This window comes from Erithacus rubecula (genome assembly GCF_903797595.1).
Source record: "Erithacus rubecula genome assembly, chromosome: 3".
In the NCBI taxonomy this organism is placed as follows: domain Eukaryota; kingdom Metazoa; phylum Chordata; class Aves; order Passeriformes; family Muscicapidae; genus Erithacus; species Erithacus rubecula.
In genome coordinates this window covers 9,519,274-9,543,451 of record NC_136689.1, presented here as the reverse complement: position 1 = coordinate 9,543,451, position 24,178 = coordinate 9,519,274, and the positions used below count along the sequence as shown (strand labels likewise).

Here is a 24,178-nt window from a genome sequence, read left to right as displayed (position 1 = left end):
TGTCATGCGTGCTACCTTTACAATCTTTAGCTTCAAGTATATTCTCTGTTGCATGTATGGAAGACTCAGTAAACCATGCTTCACATTCCTGACCATGTGCTTCTGCCATTAAACCGTGTCTCCTCAGCAATTTCCGCCTTCCTTTATATGGCAAAATGTGTTTAACATTTTTTGTATGTATCCATGTGCTGATTACTTGGCCTTTTGTAGCAAATGAAACCTCTGTTGACATGTGTTGGTTAAGTAGTCTGACTGCTTGATGTTTTTCTGAACTCCAAGGTGACAAGTGCCTGATGGTAGGTATATTTCCAGTGCTTGTTCTGATTCTGTAAAGCTGAGCTTTGGTTGATCAATACCTTAAATGTAACTTGTCATTTGATTAGCATAATTAGCATTGAAATGAATGTTTGATTATTTGGGGGGTAAAACTCTTTTTTTCCTCCCATCCCTCAGGTTCTGATTAGCTGATGTTGTTGTTTACAGGGAACATCTGGACCAGATCCCACCACAGTGTATGTTGATATGAGGGCACTGAGGCATGACAGGTCGGAACCACCTTTTTTCTTTTTCTCTAATACACACAATTAACAGAGTTTCTTGCAGAAAGCTGCTTACAGCACACCTCATGGACCCTGGAAACCTCATAAATAATTTGTGTTGACTCCTACCAGTGAGCAGACACAGACATTTATATTGGTTAATTAATTTTGCCACTGATAAAACTGAGGCATCTGATATCACTACTGCATGACTAACAAGATTCCCTGCCTTTATTACCATGAGGATTTCATGACACTTGTATTCAGGTGGTGCAGCCTTGCCAGGCCCCACAAACTGGAATCCTGTTAGCTTCACAGAGGTGTTTCTCCTGGCTTGGCAGCTGCTTGCCTGTCAAGAGATCTGGTGGGGTTTGCTGAAGTTTTTAATGCTGCAGGACCATGAGGGGATGGATTATTTGCTTCAGCCACTGTGAGCAACCACATTCTGTAAGTGTGGGTAATTTTCAGTTCCATCTTGAGTGTTAGATATGTATACAAGGAGTGAGAAATAAAATTTATCACTTAGTGGTTGGAAGTAGGCTTGAGATCTCAGGTGTGATTTTAAAAAGTACCCATGCACATATATGTCAGTTTTCCAATACTCTGGTCATGAGTCTCTTTACAGGACTGTAACAAACCAAAAAATTTTCTATGAACTCTGGAAAAGGTGAATATTTAATTAACAGCCCTGGTTCCCTTAAAAATCATTATCTAAATAGGGAGTTTCTTTGTTCTTTTCTTTCATCCTTCTTAAAAGCTTAACAGAGAATTTGTCCCCCAGTTTTGGCTCTATCAAAATGACCAGTTCAGCTTGCACAGTGCAAACCTCAGGGCACTGCAGGCCCAAATTACCCACTGGGTACTTGGGTCAGATAGACACATTGGTATTTTCCTGTTGCACATGGAGTTTGGCAGGTAGGACAAAGGAGCTGCATGATGTTTGACTCATGATTTATTTATTCCTTTTGCACACAATGGTTTCAATAGTAGCACTTATGTTTGATCTATCCTTTGGAAAACTACTGTCTGCATAACCCAGCCACAGCAATTTGGTGTTTCTGGCCCAGCAGCTGCAGTAGTGTGGAGACAGAGTCCACGGTCATACTAAACCCAGAAAAGAAAAAAGGCCTTTTCTATAGAAAGAGAGTGTAAAATTCACAGTCAGAAAAAGTAATAATAATAAAAAAATAGGTTTAAAAAGAGGAATTAAGATTTACTGTTCATAAAAGTTGCATAAACCATGGGTACACTATTTCCCTGCCTTAGCATGTCATTGAGAAGTAAGCATCATTATCAAGGTCAAGCTTTGTAGTGTGATAATTTATATTTAGTGACTAGTTCTACAGAACATGAAAGATGATCTTTAGAGCTGGTTCTCATATTGTGGTAATGGAGATTTTAATTTGATGGTTTAAAGCTGTGCCTCATTTACCCAATCCTGCAGAATTTAGAATTAGATTAGTGGGTCATAAATTAAGGGAGAAAACAACTCTATTTGACATAGTGTCTTCACACTTGCTGTTTCTGACCATTTTAGTGGAACTGAATGTCCCTATCACTTAGCAGTATCTGAAAGATCCCTGTAAATATCTGTGAGACCATAGAGTAGCAACCCACAGGCCAGCCAGTCCCCCAAGAATATGAACATTTTACACTGTACACTTAATGTGAGAAAATGTTTTTCATAATTTGTATTTTAGAAGATATTTTTCAGGGTCTGAAATAGACTGAACATATTTTTTTTCAGTGATAAAAAAAAATGGTGTGACAACACTATAGTTGCTTTAAAAAACAGCTGTAGTTCATATCTTTGAGATTATCTAAATCCTGTCCACATCCATAAAGATTAATAGTCAGTTTTGATATAACTATTTCAAGCTCATCTAGTGCTGCACACTTTACAGCTTATGAAAATGTCATTTTCTTGTAGGTGCTTAGGTCAAAATACCTGTGCTAGCTACAATCTGTGTGGACATCTAGGGGTGGTTATTCAACCAAATCAGATGTTTCTTTCCTTCGAGCCCTCCCTGGATTTGGATGGTTTGGTTCTTAGGTCAGAGTGGAGGTTTTCAAACATGTTTTTGTGTGTGTCCCTGTGGTTTTGAGCTAACAGTCCATTGGTTTAGCTGCTGGGACTCTGGCCATAGTACTGGACTCACCTGGAGGTTCAGGAAACTTGTACCAAGGGGTGTGAGCACTTGGTCAGTGACTGGAGTCAGTTCTGACACTGGAAAAAGGTTGGGCTGCCTGGCTGTGAGCACCTAGTGCAGCTCTAGGTGCTCCAGCTTCTCAGGTAGCATCTCACATGGAGTCACATAATTGTTAGCCCTGAGGAGTGTCCCAGACATCCAGAGCTGTCTCCAATGGCATTGGACACCTATTTTTGGAATCTGAGTAGTACAAAAAGCAAGAATATACAGCTCTGTCTTCCTGTTGGTGACAGGATATCAGTATCATTGTACTGGGCATTTTACTGATTTTCTACAAATCAGGGTCCTCAGCATGACCTAAGGAAAGAGTGAGCAAAGACAGGCAAGTCCCACACAGACTTTTAATGAGAACCAGGAGACTCCTGAGTCATCTACCAGGTGGGTGATGTGGCCCTGCAGTGCAGAGCAGTGCAGAGATTACAGAAGTTAGCTCAGGTCCAAAGGAGAGAGTAGGTGGATTAATGCTTCCCAGCACAGCACAGAGCTCCTGGCTGCTGCCTCCTTGTGCAGCTCAGGCCATGGCCATGTGCCCAGGGGCATCCTTGGGGGGGACAGGCAGCAGAGCCCTGGGCAGGAGCACCCAGTCAGGTCATTGCTGCATTTCTTTGCCTCTGGGAAGGCAATTTTATTCCCCATCCCCTGCAAAGGAGGAAAGTAAATTGAATATATATATATATATATATATATATATATATATATATATATATATATATTGTTGTCCTGCTTATATCCTGCTTCTAAAGGCTTGGTTATAAGATTGTTCTTGCAAATTTTTTGACCAGTCATGCTTTCCTCAGAAAACTTTTCAGGTGGTTAAGCACAGGATACCTAAATACGCTGAAAGCTGAGAAGTGTTTGGGAGATAAGAAAGGGAGTCTTTTCTTATCATGCCAAAACACCATTTACTTGAAAGATGGTGGGTTTTATGCCATTTGCAGCCTTTTGTACCAGTAAAAATGTAAATTTGAAGCCCAAGCATCCCTTGTTGCTGATCTCTACAATCCATATTTTTCTAAGATAATGTGTACATGTGTTTACAAAATGTCCAGCAAAAACCACATTTCTGATATTAAAATAAAAAATTCACAACTTCTTCATCCTTAGCAGCAGCTTAGTTTTTGGTAGAAAAATTATTTATTGGCAAAAAAAGCCAATTCCTCAAGCTGAGAATAAACCAAAATAAATCTTTCTTTCCCATCAGAAGGGCAAAATATTGTCAAGTGTTCTGCAGCAGATCAGGCTGGATTCTCCAATGTTTCAGTTATATTTCTAAACATCCTAAACCATACTTTTTTGACTCATTCAGAGCTGTTTTCAAAATATTACTCTTTTAATCTGATAATATATATTTTAAAATTACCTTGACTTTAAAACTAGCAGGTATGAATTAGAAATAAAATTACATTAAAAATACTGAAATATTTTGATTGCTTTGAATTTTTTCTCATATTTTCAACATAAGATATCTGGATATCTGTAGCTTTCATATTCTAAATGTTTTATAGAGAATTTTCTCAGAAATTTTAAATAGTGAGCTGAAGGATCCATTTGGTGACAGCTGATGGAGATCATTGATCTCCTAAAGTTGAAACTTCATGAAAATCCTATAAAGATAGATATCCCCTTGCATCCTAATATTATTTTCTATATCAAAACCTTATCCATTAAAAACAATAAGAAAACCACTGTTCTGCTCTAAGTGGAGCAAGGAGTGACCTATTTTGATATTGAAGTTTATTTTTTAAAGGATAAGTGAAGTGAAAGGAAACATATTCATTGCAGTCTGTCTACCCCCAAAAGCAGATAGAAATGTCACCTGTCTTCTTGTTCAATAGCAGCTAATGACAACTTATGAGCTTTGATGTAGTGGAGGCTTAGAGTCCCAGGGGGAGCCACTAACCTGGTCACAAATGTCTTGATGAAGATTTTGATACCATTTTGCATGCATTTGTCATAGACAGCTCCCTCTTGACTGCAAATTGTATTTATACAAATTGTATTCTTGAACTGCATTGACATTTTGTATCAAACTGGGCAAGAGGGAAGACTTTCAGCCAATGCTGGTAAACACTGTTTTCTATTTTATTTGATGCCACTTCTAGTTTCACACATGCAGACATCCTTTCCCATCATGTCTTTCTTATCCTGTCTTCAAACTTCAGTATACCCTTTGGTGAAATAAGAGGTGCATTAAATGATCTTTTAAATTATTCAGTTTCATCTAGTTAAGTCTGCAGGGTAATAAAGATGGGAAAATTAATTTATTAAACACTATGGTGATATACTAGAGTTCCTTTTGAGCTACATGTAATGGTGAGCTGCTGGGATAATCAGACATGGTGAGGCAGCTGGCACCAAAGAGGACTCAAATCCAGGTGTGGGATATTGACAAACAGACCAGAAGCACAAAGATTTATTTGAGTTCAAGTTATTAATTTTTTAATCTGGCTATTATTCAATTTGTGGCTTGTGATATTCATAGTCTTTCATTGAAATGCAGCCACTCCATCATTAGAACAATTATTTTACCCTGTTCACCCTCTTTATTAAACAAGCTGTTTAATGTGGAGCTGTACAAAATATGTGTCTTTTCCCATGACATCCATGACATTCCACTGACATCTTGGAGTGAAGCAAATTAATGTAGCTCTTAAAAACAAAATTACCTTGTATATACTTAGTCTGTCATTAGCAGACTTGATTCTTAGGAGGTCATTTGTGTGATGTACTGGCAATAATAAGTAAGTCTTACTTTTTGTTTTGGATTCAAGAATATTCAGAGATCTCTGAACTTCCTTCAGATTTAGACAGACATTGTCTCTCTGACAAAGGTGTTTTCAAAGGATGGAAATTCCGAATCTCATTCCTCAAGAAAAGAAGGAAATACTTGTAGCGTTTCAAAGAAAAGAGAGAACAGTTACTTAGGATTTTTTTTTTTTTAATTGCTTATAGACTGAGCCAAGTCTCAAATCCAGGCTCTGTCAAAAGGAATCAGTAAAGGCTTTGGCTTCACTTTAATATAATTCAGCATTTCAGACTTCATGGAGGAACAGAAAAATAGCCTTTTATTATGGCTGTCAATTGTTTATCCTTTTCCTCTGCATTTTACTGAAGCTTTCATGTTATATGTACATTTTTTTGGGGTAATACCAAACAGCAAAGCCACAGGAGCTTTTTTCCCTTATTCTCAAACACTTCTCCTCCCTTTACCTTGAAAAATACTTTTATTGAAGGGTTACCATGCTAAAGAACTCCTTAGCTGAGTTTAGAGCTGAGCTGTAGCCACAGCTCTGTAGCACAGTCATGGTGTGGAGTGGAACCACTTTATATTCACACAGGAGAGAGAAGAGACAGGGGGAGGTGTGTCAGGAGACTTGCTAATAGCAAGTGACAATGAAATAGTTACCTTTTGTTAAAATTTAATTGACTAATCTTATTTGAAAGTCATTTGGCAACGGTAGCAAAAACCCAACTTTGAGGAATGCTCCCTTGATGCTGGGGGGAGCAGGGCTTTTCCAGCTCCTGCCATGGGTTACAGAGCCCAGTCACAGGTCAGAGGGGTGGTTAGAATCCATCCCCACCCTCTGTGACACCCAGCCAGCATTTCCCTTGCAGTGAGATTCTGTAAGCAGAGGGTATGAGTTGTTTTGAGGTGTAAGGTTCCACGTACCTGGTGAACTTTTCAAAAAGAGACCTCCCATGTCATTGTCCTCAGAGTGCTTTAGACACAATAAGATAATTTTACAAATTGAGTTGTCAAGTGCTACCTCCAGCAGTGCCATTCCTGTCACCCTGAGCTTCTGGGATATTCTCATATGGGTGGCTTTAATTCCCAGCTGCACATGCCACCCATACTTTTTTTTGTAATTGTCTGTTGCTTTAGCTGGTTGGACTTTTTTTTTTTTTCTGTTATCACAGAAACAGTTTTTTCATGAAAATGAAAACATTTTCACCCCTATGGAGTTGGTAACTCAGCTGAGAGAAGGACCTGAGATCTTTAAAATAAAATCTGAATCCCTCAAAGATTTAACTACAAAAATAAATAATTTTATTTTTTGGGTTTTTTTGGTTTTGAGGCGTCTTTGTAGAACACCTGACATTTAGGCATTTTGCCTATTAGCTTTCAGTATCTCATTTGTGAGTATAAGCTGTTTGTCATAGTACTAGCAAAACACTCCTTCATGTTTTTCCTCAGGAGAAGATACAGCCCTGGCCTTTTAGCATTATTGTGCTTTGTTTCTGCCATGCAAACACTCCTGTCTGTAAAATCCCCTTGGCGTTGTTTCTGATCTATGGGAAACGAATCTCCCAGAAAGAAAAGTTAATTTGGGCTGATAAGCATCATGTGAACACTTTCAGTTCCAGCTTGGAGAATTCCCAGTCTCTCTAGAGAAAAAGAAATATTCTCTCTTGCTGTTCTGACTACATCAGGAGACCAACTTGTTTCATCTCCATACACTGAATAGTCAGTGATTAGGAGTAAAGGTGATGGCCTGGGAAACTGAAGAGGAGCTAATATTGTTGAAGAAATTGTAATGTTTACTCATGAGGATCCAGAGTTACAACCAAATTTGTAAAGAGCTTTGAAAGATGCCTCGTGTTTCCAGGCATAGCACAGCTTCTGTGCAGGGCAGAAGAAAGGGAGAAATGTGCAAGAACTAGGAGGGTGGGAAACCTACAATGTAATGTTTGTGCTTTCTAAGGCAAGATTACTTGTCACTAAAGTATTTCCTCCCTTGACACAAGCCCATTTCTTCCTTGATAAAGTAATCTTCAAGAGAAAAGGATATCATGATTTTGGTGGAACAGGACAATAAGAACTGGCTCCAAATATGGTTTTTGAGAGAGGATGTGGTTTAGCATAGTTTAACTACAAATCAAGAAATTCCAGTTATATTTCCCTGGAGGGCTTAAGGGAAATAGAATACTGTCCTATGCACCAAGTAAGACAAAGACAAAGGGAAAACAAAAAGCTGTAGCTTTGCAGGAAGGTGGTTGTGCTGCAGTTGTACAGTTATTGTGTTATGGTTTGCAAGTAACACTGACAAGTCATTCTTCAATATGAGTAAAAGAACTAGATGGAAAATGGTTCCATTTTTGATTTTACAAACCAGTTTTGAGTGTAGCAATAATTTTGATGAAATTATAAAATTTCAGTGAAATTATTGAGATTTTCACTGCTTATTAGATTTCCAGCTTACTAAAATATACCAACATTTATTCCTGAAGAGTGTTTGACACTTGAAAGGATTTCCTATTTCCAGGTATACTGAGTTTCCTTGGTGTTACAGGTCCTCCTCTGTCAATCATGCTTCTCATGGAAGCTGAGAATAGATAAAACAATCTGGCTGCTCAGATTTCTGAGGAAGATTAATCTAAAATTCTTCCCTTTTTTGTTACCTACAAGCCATGCTTCTTTCTCTCTCCCAGAGAGTCTGGCTGTACAGTCTAGCTTTGGCATGAGTCTAGCTGTACAGTTACAGGAATGTCTTAATAAAATGGAGTTTTCATTCTTCCATTTTTTAATGCAAATAAGATTTCTTACGTATTTGATTTTTACATATAATGTATTCTGATACAATTTGCTTTCCTTCATTTTGGTATATACTCTTAATGGAGTGCTAAACACTGATTCTTTAAAAATGCCAGGTGATCAGCATAGGGTATTCTTGCTTTTTCAGTAGTGGAGGGAGAAGTGCTGCTTTCCCACACTGCTGTCCTAGAGGGCATTTCACAAGGCATCTGCTTTGGAAGGGGAAATAGTTAATGAATATAGGTAAGATTTGGAACAAGGCTTTGTAGCTTCTGCAGCCCAGCCACAGACTGCTGTGCTATAAGAGATGGAGCTTCCTACAGGCTCTCCATCCCTCTTTCCATTACCCTCTTCTCTTGCCAGCCTGTGCAGGAGGACAGGGCCTTTGCCATGCCACACACCGTCAGCTTTTTGTGACAAATAATTCAGCACAGGGTGCTGTGCTGCCAGTTACCCCTGGGAAATGGGCTCTGACACCTTTGGGGCCCACTCCAGCTTGCCAGCCTCTGGCACCCATTTGGCTCCTGTTGTCAGTGAAATCTCTGGCTGAAAGAAAACAAGGAATGGTCAGGCTTGGGAAGGAGAGCTCTGAATAGTAGAAGCATCCTTTATTTATGTAAGGGTACAACATCTCTAATTTGGTTAGAGATGTAATACTCTCTTAAATGGCTCCTTTCAATGGATCTTAATATGTTGCTTCAAGCCTAACTTGTCCTTTTCATTATGGCATATAATGGAAGTGTCTGTGAGCAGAAGGTGCACTTGGGTAAGCAGAGAGTCTCAAGAAGATCAGCCATGGTTCCCAGTGAGTTCCTGTGACAGGACAGTCCCTTTTCAGTGCCTGCAGGTGTACAAGGCACTGCTGCTCATGGCACTGCTGACCTTTCCTTCTGACTGCTCATCTGCAGTTTTCATTGAACTGACAAAATAGCTTCATCTGTTGGTGTTCCATGCACAGGAAATCTCCCTGGTTGTTGTTCTTAAGAAGGACTTTCTACAGATTCTTTCCCAAAAAAATGAAGGGTGAGTCAGCTAATGGTGGGAAATTTGGGGGTTATAGCAAGAGAAGGGGATAGATTAAAGAAAATTACTAGATTTCAGAAATTCCACCTTTGATTACATTGTGGGAATGTAGAATGTGAATATTTCATTAGCAATGCTAAAATAATTTCCATCATTTGTTAACAACAAATAAGCTAATTCCATTAGCTGAGGATGTTTTTAGATCCCAAGTTCATTATAATTAAAATTTTCCCTGTATGTGAAGTCTCTTTAGAGATTAGGACTAGGAAGACAAAGGGTTACAAAATAGAAAAAGCATATTGCATTAAACAGAATTTTCGTATCTTAACTGTGATTATGAAATGTGTTGTAAAAACAATTACTGTTAAACACCATGTCCTGGGAGGTTTGTAATCTCAGTAAAAAGATAACAGCTGTGAGCAGCTTTATGCCTGGTTTTGCAGAGCTGAACCTGAAGCACAGAGAAGGGTGATGCTGTACCTGGTGGTGCTTGAGGTGCAAGGCAGGAGACCAAATTCTCCAGAGTCCTGGTCCACTGCATTCTCTTTAAATAGTTATATACTGTGCTTTAAACAATGTGCAAAGTTAAACAAATTTAATATTCCATGACAGCTGAACATGTTAAAGTAATTCAAAGCTGAAAGCAAACATAAACATGACTTACCTTTTTTACATATTCCCATAATCTTTTATGATAAAATTGCTGTTGCTTTTTTTTAAATCTGTGAAGCTTTGTGTATTCCCTTCCTGGACCAGAGTTCTTGCCCCATTTTGAGTCATTTGCAGCTTTCTGAACTGTCTTAAATCATTGTGTAACTTTTTCTGCTTCTTTATCAAGCCATTTGAAGCTTTTGACCTCAGGGAATTTGGCACATGAAGTGTAATTTTGGTTTATAATGAAGGATTCCTTTACATTAAAGTAAATGTTTTAGTGCTAATTCTGGTTGATTATCAAATTAACAGAATTAAAATATGTCTTAGGCATACAGAAAGTTTATTGGTTGTTCATTTGGTTTGTTAAAGTTTGCCTAGATCCCAAAGTCCCTTTTTCAGTCTCAGCTGTATTTATCCATTATCTGAATATATCATGCGATAGGAGAAAAACTGCACTGAGGAAACTAGGATGATGCAGGGAAACTTCATTATCTCCATTTTCCCTTCAGCCTAAGTGTTCAGCTGTGCAATTTTCCTACTTTTCTGATTTGCTATTTGAACCGTGCATGTCATTTTGGAAGGCAGAGCTTATGTTCTTTGATCCATATTTCCCTTTTTTTTTGATCTAATGTCCTCATTGTCTGGTTAATTCTGGAACCGTTTATGAAGAAATATTTTATTATTTGAGTAAAGAGAAAATGCTCTGACAGTCTTGAGAGTCAAAGAGCCCTGACCCAGTCCAGGACCCCCCTGTCACCTACAGTGCCCACCCTTCTAACTATAGAAAACGAGAAGAGGCTGCATCAGCCCTTTCCCACCAAAAGTCTTTACCTAAGGACTATCTCAGACTGGACACTGAGATGTATCTGAAAGGTGTTGTTGATGGCAGGAATTCTTAATGATTTGAGTCAGAACTGGGAAGTCTCTGTGCTCTGGATTAGCCACATAAAAGGTCTCTGCCATTAAATGCCTTGCCATTCGATTTTGGTGGCAGTTTCTAATGGATTAGGTAGTTGGCCTTTTTTTCACAGTAAAAGACCATTGTGTTGAATTCAGAAGAGTCAGTTTGGGCAGATCCTTTTCAGCTTAAGGAAAGAGAGTCTTCTAAGTGGTCCAAACACATTACATTTTTTATTTTTGCTCATGATGTGGGTTAAAGTTTTCTAGTTTCCAAATTTTCAGTTTGGAGAGTTAATTAATTTAATTACAAAACAAAATGCCCTGAAATATTAAACATAAATAGCCTCTTTTCCTGACCTGCTGCATGGTTTGTTTTTTTTTTTTTTAGATTCTGTTTACAACTTCTGTACATCTTTAACTTCTTTGTTCCAGTTTAATACAGAAAAATCTTCAATACATCAATGTCTTGCAGGATAAGAAATTGTCCCTGTTTCCCCCCACAAGCACAACTTTTAATGTAAGATGATGGTCAGTAGGTAAACTACAGAAATAGGGCTGGAATGAAACCAGAGACTACTGGCTGTTGTTTTCTGCCACAGAAAGGCTGTGGGCAAGGAGAGGCCTTAAATACATTGGGTTATATGTTCTTCACATCCTATTTGGTTTCATCCAAGCTTTGTTGCTGAAGGTTTTCAAGAGTGGCAGCATCCAAGAACAGATGCTGAAAGAAATCAGAGTGCAAGATAGCTGGTATTAAAGAAACCAAAGAGTTGTTCTTCCAAGCTGGGAAGGGAGATGGTGTCAGAGCTGCTCCAGACAGGAGGAAGGGTTGGTGGGATAGGCAGGGAAATCAGAGCTGGAGGTGAGTGTGTGAGAAGGTGCAGTGCCCAAAGCTGGCTGATAGAAGATGCTGGCACACAGGCAAGGAGGAAGAGGGCAATTACCATGGCTCAACTTGAGGGAATGGCTATAAACAAAGACAAAAGTTCCAGATGTGGGGTTTGGCCAAGTGGTAGGGTAAAAGGCAATGTCTTCAGCTGAGTTATCCTGAAGGAGAATGAGGCCACTGGGGAAAAGCTCCTTTGAGTTGGACATGGAGAGGTAGAAATAATAAGAGGAAGCTAAGACTGGTGCATGCCAAGCATCACAGAGTGAAAAAGGTTCCTGGATTTGAAATAAATTCAGCTGAGACATAAGCCCTGAAAGGAAGTGGAAGAAGCCCCATCACTTGAAATACTCTAACAGAAGTAGGCAAAGCATTCAAAAATGCACTGCAGGGAGCAGTCTTTTTTTGGCAGAGAGCAAGACTTGGATGACCTCATAGCTTCTTTCCATCTCTATTAGAATCACAGAATCCAAACTCTTTCTCCAAGCAGCAGCACAGCCAGCTCTGAAGGATTGCCCAGTTTTGGCACTGTGGTCATGCTTAGTGCCACTCTGCATGTGCCAGCCCCTGCAGATTCCCAAAGCAAGACTTAATAGCTCTGCTGACAAACTCTGATTAGTGGGAAGCACTAGCAAGCTGTGCAGTGTATTTTGAAGAGTTTTCATTACCAAATGAACCAGATCTAAAATGGAGCATAAACAAAATTTTCAATCATGTAAGATTGTTGGGCAGAAAGACATTTTTTGCTGCATTTGGATACCCCTTTGCTGCACAGTGATTGCAGAGCCTGGCTAGTTATAGCAGTAGAGTTCCTTTTTTAAGTCAGATTTCAGTCTTACTTTTCTATAGTAAGTGTTTGATTTATAGAAGATGAAATATGTTCAATACATTAAATTGTAACAAGAAAATAAGTTGGCACATACTGGGAGTGTAGCTGCATTCTCCATTAAATCCCAGGAAGCAGACTTTGAAAGAGTTTTATCAACTGTACGGCTCCAGTGAGAGAAATTTTAAATCAAATGCTCTTAGGAACCAGTGGAAAAAAAGTTATGAAAAATATACTCTTCTATACTAATCTGTGTAAATATTTCAATTTCATTGTGTTTCATCCCTGGTTATAGCTTTGCAACATTTAAACAATTCTTAAACATCTTCTGCCTCCCCCCTCCAATTAGATATTTTATGGGGAAGAAACCCTGTGTCTGCCTTCATTGAGTCTCTCATTTATATTTTCCCTCTCAGCTTGGCTACAAACCACCAGAAAGAAGGTTCAAAAGTAGCTTTCACACCCAAGGGCAGCAGGTTTTCTCCCATCCACTTGATTTTCGTGCTCTTTGCCCAGTCTGGCTCTCCTGCCATGCTCTCCTCTGCCCTTCCCAGCAAGGCTCAGCAGCAGAAGGAAACAGCAGGAAGGCTCTGAACTAACTTTGTAAGAGATTGTTTTCATTCCCAACAAAGAACTCTGGAGCACTGCTGAGAAACAGGACTTGCCCTTCCTGGACCCTTCCTGTCTGGGAGCAGATTATGATTATTTGTGAATTTGGAGAGGGTTTGCTGTCATTGTCCTAGGGAGCCTGCAAGGAGCCAGCATCACCTGGGTAATTCAGAGCTCTTGTTTTAAGGGTCTCATGGGCCCTGTGCTCTGCATTTTTAGTTTGCCTACCAGAGCAGCCTTGATAGTGATGCTGTTTGCTCAAGAGGGAAGTAAAGAAGTTTTCAGTTGTGTCTGCGTTTGTCAGTGGAAAAAGGGAAATCTCTTGAGAAAGAGTGGGACCAATTGAATTATTTCATGCTGAGGCACAATAAAACGAATTTTAAAAATTATTGCCTAATGCTCCTTTTTTATTCACAGTATCTAGTCCCAGTAGAGTTAATGAGACTATTAAGCACCTAAAATTAATAATGTGTGTGAGTCTCTAACATCAGAATCTCATATTTTACTTACATTTTTTTTAAATATATTTGTGGCAAAATATTTTTTATTATTTTTGGATTTGTTAGAGGCTTAACAGTATTTCCCAATAGATTATAAGGTTAGCAGAAACTTTTTTAAAAGGATCCAAGGTTTTGGGTGCTAAGAGGCCCTCACAGAAAACCTCCGGGAAATGCCTTTCTATGTTTAGTGCACTGCCATGAAAACTCTGTAGAGATGTGAGGCAGGAAGCACAGAGTGGGAGAGGTTTAGCAGAGCTGGAAAGTGAGAAATTGCACCTTCTGTGGATCATCATGTGCTAAAAAATCAGGCAAGATTAAATGAAACAGGTGGAGAAGGGAACTAGAAGAATACTCCAGTGATACTAAGAACAAGATGGGAAGCACAGATGCTGAAAGCAAAGAGGGGGTTGTCAGATTTATGGCTGTTGATTCATTTCCAGCAGTCACACCATTGACTATCAAATGTGTTGCTTTATTATTTGTGATTTTTGCTAGGCTGGGGTTCAACAACTATTCATGGAGGCATGTCTTAATGACAGGAGGGGAGCAAAGGCCACCAGTATCTCTGAGCAGCTGGACAGTTCTGACATGCACTTTTCCTGCCCTGGAGGTTTCTTTTACTGTTAATTCAAGTAGAAATTCTCTTTAAACCTATCTGAAATTACACAAAGTGCTTCCTGACCTTCTTTACACCATCACTTTTAACAATGCTTGTAGCTGAGGCTTTCCAACTTTTTTTAAAGATTTTCTCAGTTTCACAAATGCTTGTAAATAGTAGGTAAAATAACTCTTTTAAAGGAGGAACCAAGTGGGTGAGATGATGACTATTTCTGTCAAGAGTAGCTACCTGTCTGCAAATACCTATTGGAGATATCAGTTGGAAGAACTCAGTTAAGGCATTTTCTATTTCTAGACTAATATGGACTTTACAGAACAAAGATATATATCTATGTACGCAGAAATACATAGGCATTAGTAGCAACTGGTTTTTGCAATATTCTATTTCATTTCATTTCAATATGAAATGAGTTATTTTTAAAACCCTTTCCAAATACTCCTGAATACTTATGATTTGGCTGCCATTTGTATGGTTGTGTGCCATGTGGTTGCCATTTGCTGCCACAAGTGTGGCTGATGTTGATGTACCTTTTATAGAGCAATAATTTAGCCTTGCACACATACATTCTGGTGAGGCTCCCATGGCCTGACTTCCTGCTGCCCTGTGTCTGTGTTCCTGGATGAACAAATGGATGGTGTAGATTCACTTTTCCATCACTTTTCCCTTTTGCCATCAATCTAGTGCTGACTCTGCTGCTTTTCAGCTGGTGAGAGGCTCAGCAGGAAACGTAGAAAACACAGACATGTGTTACATGTGTAACACAACAGTGTTAACAAGGGCAGTACAACATTAAAGGTAACACAGAGGAAGTAATTAGTGCTTCAATAATAATGATAATAATAGTAATAAAACTAATTTTGGGAGTTTAGTGGCAGTTGAATGAGTGTTGCAAAGTGATTCCTGTTACACACCTTGTAGGTCAGGCTGTGTCTGCCCAACTGTGCCTGCTCCAGGCACTGCCCCCTGTAGGGCACTTTACATCCTTTTCCTCTTAACACAACTTTGAAAAAGGTCTGAAATTCCTGGGTGTTTGGGTTTTGTCTTTCTGATAGTGACGGAGATGTTCACACTGATGTGCAATATCTCAGGGTTTAGCCCTGCCCTGTTCATCAAGGTTGAAAGACTTCCCAGAACTGCAGATAAAACACTATTCACTATTCCTGCCTTGACCTCAAAGTCTCCTTCTATAGAAGACTCCTGGAGCAAAGAAATAGGGAAAAGGAAAAAAAAAAAAAAAGGGGGAAAATGATCTTTTTCCATCTCCTTTGTGCTTAGGGTCTGAACTTGCCAAAGCTTTGTTCTCCAAAGGGAATTCTAGCTGAGGTCTCTGTGTCTCTTCCCTCCTTTCCCAAACTGAGCAATGCTCTGTCTATAAAAAACCTCAAAACAGTCTGAAAAGTCTATTGTGACTGCTCCTAATAGACTCAGTTTATGCTCAGCTTAATGGGATCCAGGTCTCCACCCATCTGCTCCTGTCAGTTTCCTTTTGATATTTCATCTTTACCTTTCACATGGTTGGCTTTTAGGCATCTTGTATTGTGGGGTTTTTTCTTTCTGATGCCTGGAGCTGAGGGGAGGAAAGAAGTAAGAGCAGCTCTTTGGACACAAGTCCAGATTCAACTTGGTTAAGTGGATTATGGATATTGTTCAGGAGTAGGAAGTTTAAGGTTTTCATGGTTGTTGGAACTTTTAAGTTACTTAGGATACAGGAATAGCTAGATGTTACCAAATTTTCTTTGCCATGTACTGGCTGAAATAAACAGCTATTTTAAAACTTGGGAGTCTCTTTCATTCTAACCTACTGAGTACTTTGCTAAGGTTAAATGAGAAATTTCCTTCCAGAGCATTATACCACTAAGGAGAGATGACATTCCAGTTCACTTAGAGGGGAAATAAGTTATCTAAAAAAAGAAGAGAGACAACCAGAAAGTCACACTCTGAGAACGGATCTGATCTCAGCAGTAATAACATTTTTCATTAAATTATTTTTTTTAATATTAAAATGTTTATCAACCACTGTCCCTTGTAAATAATTAAAAGATTGCAAATGCAGATTTGAAGCTGAGGCCAGGTTATGAGTTATTTTGATATGATTTTGATTTTAGCTGTCAGCTACTTGTGGAATGTGGTTGTTCACTCAGCTCACACGCTTTTGTGTCTGTGCCCTGGCTCTTATGATGTTCTTGTGGGAAATCAATATTTTAGATCCCTCCTGTCATGAATAAATTTGTGCATGGCATTCCTATTACAAAAGTCTATAAAAAACAAATAAAGTGCACCAACTACATTTGAAGAATTTATTATTTAAGAAAACATTCACACACATCTTTTTCTCATTATTTTCCCATCCATAAGTTTTGACTAATATTACATATTGGATCTGATTATGTTCCACATAACAGGATATAAGCTTCGTCTCTTCCAAAAATAACATTAAACTCTGCAACCATTAACCATTCATTTTAGAAATAAATGTTAATGAAAAGCAACTAAACACAACTGTGCATTATACATATTATTTTACAGAGTTCGTTTAGTTGAAAGAGGATCTCCACATAGTTTGCCTCTCATGGAGTCTGGAAAAGTAAGTACTGAAAGAAGATTTAAGCTTAACTTTTATGGTCAATATTTTCAGTAGATATCCATTTCTGTTCATTTTTACATGGATGTAGTACTAGGGAAGGGACTATTAGCTGTGCAGATTGATGTCCTTCCTTTACTGTTGAGGTTACAGCATGATGGCAGTAACTGATGCATTACTGCTCTCTCAGAACCTGCACCTCACTCTTTTATGCAAAAATCAATTCCTCCTTTTATGCAAGAAGGTGTTTCATCCCCTGCTTGTCATTCCAGAAGCAGCTGACAAAGTTGTCTCTGATGCTGCAGTTCCATGGATGCAGAGCCCAGCTGCAGTGAGAGCTGCCCTGAGGTGCCCAGCACTGTCCCCACGGGCAGAGGGGCTGTCCCTGCTAGGGCATGGCTGTGGGGACAGGGCAGGACACAGGGGCAGCCCCTGGTGCTGTGGGGGTCATCTAAAGCTTTCTGTCCATGGCTTTGCAGGCATTCAGGGTCAGAGGATGCTCCCTTTTCTATTCTAGGGCTCAACATCTGCCTCTGCAGTTGTTGAATGTCCATCACTTGGGCTCTTTGGCAGGCCATTGTTCTGGGAGATTGCATGATGCCTCTGGCTTTCTCCTTGTCTCAGGGCAAAAGTTCATTGGGGTTTTTTCTATCCTACTAAATATTCTCATAGACACAGGGGCCATTTGGTCAGGCTTTTGTTCTGCAGGTGAACATTTGATTTCTGAGAAGGTTTATTGATGGAACGGTGTTCACAAAGAGAAGCAAGTTTGTCACATTTCCCAATTATCTCAGAATTTATCAAATCTATGGACTATTGTTGGGATTTTTTACACTGTAAGTCTACTTTAACTTTTTAAAGATTTTTAAGGATTTCTTGTAGTTTGTAATGAAGGTTCTTTGGGGACAAAGCATCAACGTACAATTGCATAAGGTGGTACCTGCTTTCTTAGTGCCTCATGTTTTTTTGTGATAGATCCTCCCAGGAGTACGTATCATTATTGCTAATCCAGAAACAAAGGGACCCCTAGGAGATTCTCATCTTGGTGAGGTGAGTCATGAGAACCTGAACTTTGTATGCTCTGAATTAAATTGCAGAGACAAAGCTATTCTGTATACTAATTATTTCCTATGATACATCTTATCATATGCCCAGTTAAGAAAACAGTGAATTCTACTGATCTTTATAAAGTGTGGATCATGATATTTGTGTCATTATAAAAATGGTTAGTAAATTGTTTCTAAATAGTAATAGCTCAAGTTAAAAAAAAAAAAAGAAAAAAATCTACTCTTGCTAACTGTATTTTATACTTGGTGCTTTGCTAATTCTGATGGATGCTTACATGAAAAGTAAGTTTATAGATTAGTCTAATTTCAGCTAGATGGTTTTCTTGTGCTTTTTTCCATAATCATTGTGCTTCATTGAACTGAAGTGCTCTCATTAGCTGAGTTGAGCAAGACTATATGTTTTTCAAATTTGTTTTATGTTTCTAGAGTGAGAAAAAAATTATGTTATTTTCAAGCAATTAAAAATCTAGTTAAGAAAATGAAGAACATGTTTGATCATAATTAAAACCACAGTCTAATTTGTGAGTTTCTATAAGAGTTCATTAATTTTAAATTGTAAAAATTTCCATGATGCTTCAAATTCAATGGAATGAATCATTCTCCGTAAGTGAGGATCCCTGGCCTCACCCTTTAAAATAACCTGTCTGTCTGGTATTCATGGAGGATGCTCTACTGGGGTAAATACACTGGACCAGGTGTGAGGAACTTGGCATGGCTCTGAGCTGCCCTGCAGCTTCAACAGGAGGAGACTGGGGTCTCTGTGCTGGAACTGGGTCAGTCATGGGTTCAGAAACAGCATTAAAAGACATTTTTAGTATTATCTAGCTATGACTAAAAATATTTGCATCAAGAATTTTCAATAATGCTTCCTTCCCAAAAGCTACTTTAATTAATACCAGTGTAATTGCTTTTAACTTAGATATGGGTTCACAGCACTCACAATGCCAGTGGGTATTTTACCATCTATGGAGATGAATCTTTGCAATCAGATCACTTTAACTCAAGACTCAGCTTTGGAGATACACAGACTATTTGGGCAAGAACTGGTTATCTGGGGTTCCTGAGAAGAACAGAACTCACAGATGCAAATGGAGGTAAGAGGTTTCTCATAATTTAGATCTATGCAAATGACTTGAATTATTTGGAGGGTGACACTGCTTCTCTGGCCCTGCAGTACCTAACATGCTTCATCTGTGAAACCTGTGAAACTGCAAAAAACCCCTTAGTTAAAATAATCACAAAATAAATCAGAGGGCAACATTTCCCTGCTGAAATAGTTGCTTTTCCTTTGCTGTACCTCAGGTACTATAAAACCCCTCTACCACTGACCTTTTGGCACTGTTAATTTACCCAGTGCTTCAGCTTGAGAAATATGAAGTACAGCTGAAACTGCCATCATTTGCTGTGGCAGTTGTGTCCCCAGGAAGGCATTTGTGCAGGTAGAAAAATCCAGAGCCCTGTCTCTCCTGTGACCAGCACCTCTGTTATAAACCTAATCACAGGAGCTGCCCATTCCTCAGATTTTCCTGTCTTTAACCCCAGAGGGCTGGTTACTGAAATCTAACACAAGCACAAGCTATAGGGTGTTTGGGTTTCTGTCAGGAAGGTACAAGATTCACTTGTTTTAATGAAGTTCCTTGTCTCTTGTACACATGTAAGTGAACCAGTGCTGCCCAGCACAAAGTCTGGCACACAAAGTCTGTGCCTGGGACAATGTTTATTTCAGTGATTTTTGAGGAGCACAGTGCCACAGGTGGCTGTGGCTGAGCTGGCCAGGGAAGGCTTTTGGCCAAGCAGGGTTTCCAACAACACTGTGAACACCTCCAGGAGTGATCCCAGGGCCATTAGAATAGCTGTTATTCAGCCAAAGAAATAATTCATCAAATCTGAAAAGATTTTAGTAATCCCTGTGGATTAGGCCTGCTGCCATGTCCTTCTATTGGCACCTAATTGCACCAAGTTTTTTTCATTTCATAATGATAGCCTGACCCTGAGAAAATTCAGGATTCTGTATGGATATTGCAATTTAAGCTGTCAAATAGTTTAGGTATTCTCCTAGCAAAGAGTTGCTCCATTCTCCTGCTTATAGCTCCCAGTGCAGAAAGTTCTCAGCCCTTTATTAGGTAAGCCTCATATTGGCATTACAATACCACCACACAACTATCCAAATGAAAAAGAGTCAGTTATCTGCTTTTAAGTCTATTAGCAAATATTCTTTTATGACTAGCATATAATTGTTTATTTTCAGCCTGCTGTCTTTTAAAAAGTGTAATTTCAGCTTCATTTATTTCTTCAGTAGGTAAAAAATATGGCCCATAAAAGTGTTATGCTTAAGTTACCTGAATAAGCAATTTGCTATCTAGCACGTTTTTAGTTTATTGATAAACACCTTTGTAAAAGATCAAAAGCATCTGTAGTGACCATCTCAAAGCAATTGGAAATACATCAGCCACACTGTTAGGATCAAATCTATTCTTTCTGTTTGAAAAACAAAGAGAAACAAGGAACCTATTGTCTAGTCAGAGTGCCTTTAAAAAAAGAATGTGTTCTGCATCCACCTGGGAGAAAAGCAAGAATTATGCCACTGCCTTTGGAGAAAGATTTCTGCCTTTGTCTTTTTCAAATGGGAATAGTGTTTTGTGCCTTCCTTTCTTGTTTCTGGCTCTGCATGGCACTTCAGTAATGGAAAATGCTCATTAGTTCTGAAATCACTTCGGGCTTTCAGAAATTCGAGGATAACTTATGTTGCACTTGTTTTACTTAATTCTTATTGTGAACATTTCTGTAATTTAATGTACTGGAGAATATAATATTTCCTTTTTTTTTTTTTTAATCCCTTACCATCAGAACGCCATGATGCACTTTACGTGGTGGGTGCATTAGACGAAGCCATGGAGTTGCGAGGGATGAGGTACCATCCAATTGATATTGAAACCTCTGTCATTAGAGCACACAAGAGCATCACAGAATGGTAAGGATTATATAACACCAGGGCCCTTATAAAAACCTGAAATACCTATAATGTCTGGGTTTTTCCTTGGATATTGCAATTGATCCAGAAAATAGCCTGTCGGGATGGTCACAGGATTTATAACCCAGCTGCAAATGTGTCCTTAGGATGAAACTTCACAAACTGATTTAATCAGAGAGGACTGATCTCTGATAAGTTCATTCAGTATGTTTCTTTTTTTTTTTTTTTTTATTTTTTTTTTTTTCGAAGGAGTAAGCAAGCAAACATTTCAGATAAATGAACACGCTAATAAATTTTATTAGTGAATACACTGTTATTTTTGAATCGGTTATTAATAAATGAAGCAGTGATAAAATCAAGGTCACAATGGAAATTGAAGCAGTAAATCAATGAGTTAATAATGATGTTGTCTTAATCAATGTATCATCCTCAGATGTACACAGCAGGAAATCATTTCTTGAGGCCGACATGAGCACAAATTGCTTTTCATTATTTTTGCATCAGAAGACTCAGTCAGGTAGTTGTTTTGTTTTGATACAACCTCAGCTCAGCTATTCACCTTTCAGCCAAAATGAATCTGTTGCAGTAGCCAGAGCAATTTAGAGCATTTTTCTTTTCAGTCCTGCAGAGGTGTGGCTTGGAGCAGGAAGCTTAATAATGAATGAAGCACAGCAGCTGAACTGGTTTCTTTAGTAAAAGACTTTGCTTTTTCCTTAAATATAAGTTAAAATGAATGCAATTAGTTGCTTGGCTGACTGTAACTGAGGTTTTTCCCTATTGCCTCCTCCCTTGAGCATCATCACTACTCATATGGTCTTGTGCCAGACAGGCATAACACAGGGAGCTGGATTCTGTGCCTTCATATAGACCAGTATGAACACTTTAGGAATGTCATGAAATCCCCCTTGAAAATGTGTCAGATCAGTACCAGCAGTGGATGGAAAGTTTTCAGATCAGTTTTCAGATGTTCTATTGTAAGATGAACATAGATTCATAAACTGCTGTGTTCAGCAGTATCTGTTTGTCAGAGGTTTGTGTCCCCTCAAATTATGAGCTCACAGCCGGTGAATAAGGTAGCCATATCATACTGCAGAAATGGGTTTCAGCACCAAAAACTGCTTAGATATTCCTGCTTTCAAGATTGCTGAGAGCACTTTGAGGATCCTTTTTTTGTTCCACAGCCTTGGAAATCCTGAGTGAGAAAATGGCAACTGGAAAAGGGTTGAGGGTGAACAACTAGAGGAAAATGCCACTGAATTTCTGCAAGTACATGCAGATAATTCTCAGTGCCTTAACTCTTCCCAGTAGTTGGGTGATAGTGTACAAGGCACAGGAGTGAGAATTCAGAAAACATTCTGCACTTTTGCTACCCTTTGCCCAAAGGCCAATATTTAAGGCCAGTATTTCAGTGTTGGTTTTCCCTCAAAAAGAGACATTGCTGATGAATTAGATGTTTCTTGGATGTGGTCCCTGCAGAAAAGGACGCAGTTATTCAGAGTGACAACGTCTGGTTTGCTCACAGTTCCCAGCCTTTTCCTTACCAATGCTCTGCCAAACAACCATCATTGAGTTTTCATTCACAATCTTTGTCCTGACTGTCCTTGACTTCTCTCATGTAGCTTCTTTTTCAGCCTCTCTTAGAGACCCTCCTTTTGTCTTTGTGAAACACCCTTGACAAAATAATAGCCAGCTAATTGTTGTTTGGGTTTTTTAATTTATAATTTGTATATCCCTTTCTGTGCACATAGGCATGAGCCTCTTTTCTTTTTTTAGTTACAATGGCCCATTAAGAATTTAACTGCATCAATTCCTGGTGCACACAGAAGGTGCTGGTTATGTCCAGTTGATAGATTGTAAAAACAGCCTCCAAGAAACACAGCTCATTTTGTAACACTGGACACCATTGAGGGACTCGGGTTGTTGACTGGCATGTGATCCTGCTGGGCAGCTTCTGTCATTGAGGATCACATCTGAAAGGTCATTTAAAATTATTCTTGTGTCTCAAGAAATTGTAGCACAAAATCAACAACCTCTGACTCTGGACCTCCTGTGTCTCAGTACATAACAAGTGAAAGAGCAGCACAGTCTGGTTTTATTGTGATCTAAACCCACACTGTGAATTTTGAAAGTGTTTCTAATACCACAAAATGTGGTATGTGTTTTAATGTATGTGTTTTAATTAAAGCACATGGTTGACTCATTTAAATGTCAGTCTCAAAAGAGGAGCAGAACAGAGCTTCCTGGAATTTGCTTAGAAGTGGTTTATACACAAAGCTAGGTATACACAAATACACAAGGTATTTGGAGAAGAAAACAATTAGGAGCTTCTTTCCCTGGAGGTCTTTTGACAACTTCCTTGTTTATCCTGTAGCATTTGGTGACATGGAAGCAGCAGGAGGTGCCATTCCCAGCTCAGTGCATTGACTGTTTTGCATCTATTGGGTGTGACTTGATTATTGTGACTCAATTATTTCTTAAGGAAAGGTCAGCCTTCCTGCTCCCTAGCATTTTGGTTTGAGGTTTTTTATTCATCAGGGCTAGACAGTTGATGCATGCATAAGAGAGACACACTGGCTGATGTATGTTCATCTCAACCAGTAAGACCATAAAGAGTGATATTTCCTTTTACTTCCAGTGATCACCAGTGAGTTAGAACCATGACATATGAAATTAGTTTTAAATTAAATTGAAGCCTCTTGGGAGTGTCACTGATTTTAGGACTTAATAGAAGCTTCATGAAAGTTTTGGGAATCAGTTTCCTGAATTTGGATGAACTAATTTATTCTAAGCCCAGTTTTAGGGACCTGCTCCTGAATCTTGTTATTAATTGCTTTCCCAAGTAACAAGCTAACAGTAGTTTCCAGGCATGGTTTTAAATGCTGGCTTACATTTCAATGAAACCTCCCCAGGTTTTTTTTTTTGTTAATATATATATAATACTAATTTAGGTCTTTGTACAGCAATCAATAAAAATTCCAGGGCATCTGGAGATGGTCACCTGTGCAGATTGATACTTCATTTTGTTAATATTCATCATCAATCAAAACTTACTACAATGTCTGTGAAAACATAATTACAAATGAAAATTCATTTCACAGCAGTATTAAGCCAAAGGGGCCTTCTCTTCCTTGCTTTGGCTGCTCATTAGTTTTCCAGATCAATAAGCACATAAGAATTCAATCAAATAGTACTCTGACAGGATCTGAATTTTTTTTTTTTTAATTTAAGATTTAAGTACTTTTCTCCTAAAATCCAGTCTG

The 24,178-nt window shown here is 38.8% G+C and overlaps 1 protein-coding gene across 5 annotated transcripts in view; it reads left to right on the top strand.

Annotated features, from left to right (window-relative positions):
- DIP2C (disco interacting protein 2 homolog C) overlaps positions 1 to 24,178 on the top strand; it is a 316,678-nt gene that overhangs the window by 288,186 nt on the left and 4,314 nt on the right. For all 5 annotated transcript variants that reach the window (XM_079299679.1, XM_079299678.1, XM_079299680.1 and 2 more), the window contains 5 exons: positions 484 to 545; positions 16,826 to 16,883; positions 17,856 to 17,930; positions 18,867 to 19,041; positions 20,795 to 20,918. In XM_079299679.1, the coding sequence (XP_079155805.1) occupies positions 484 to 545; positions 16,826 to 16,883; positions 17,856 to 17,930; positions 18,867 to 19,041; positions 20,795 to 20,918 (494 nt within the window). The remainder of the gene's footprint in view (positions 1 to 483; positions 546 to 16,825; positions 16,884 to 17,855; positions 17,931 to 18,866; positions 19,042 to 20,794; positions 20,919 to 24,178) is intronic.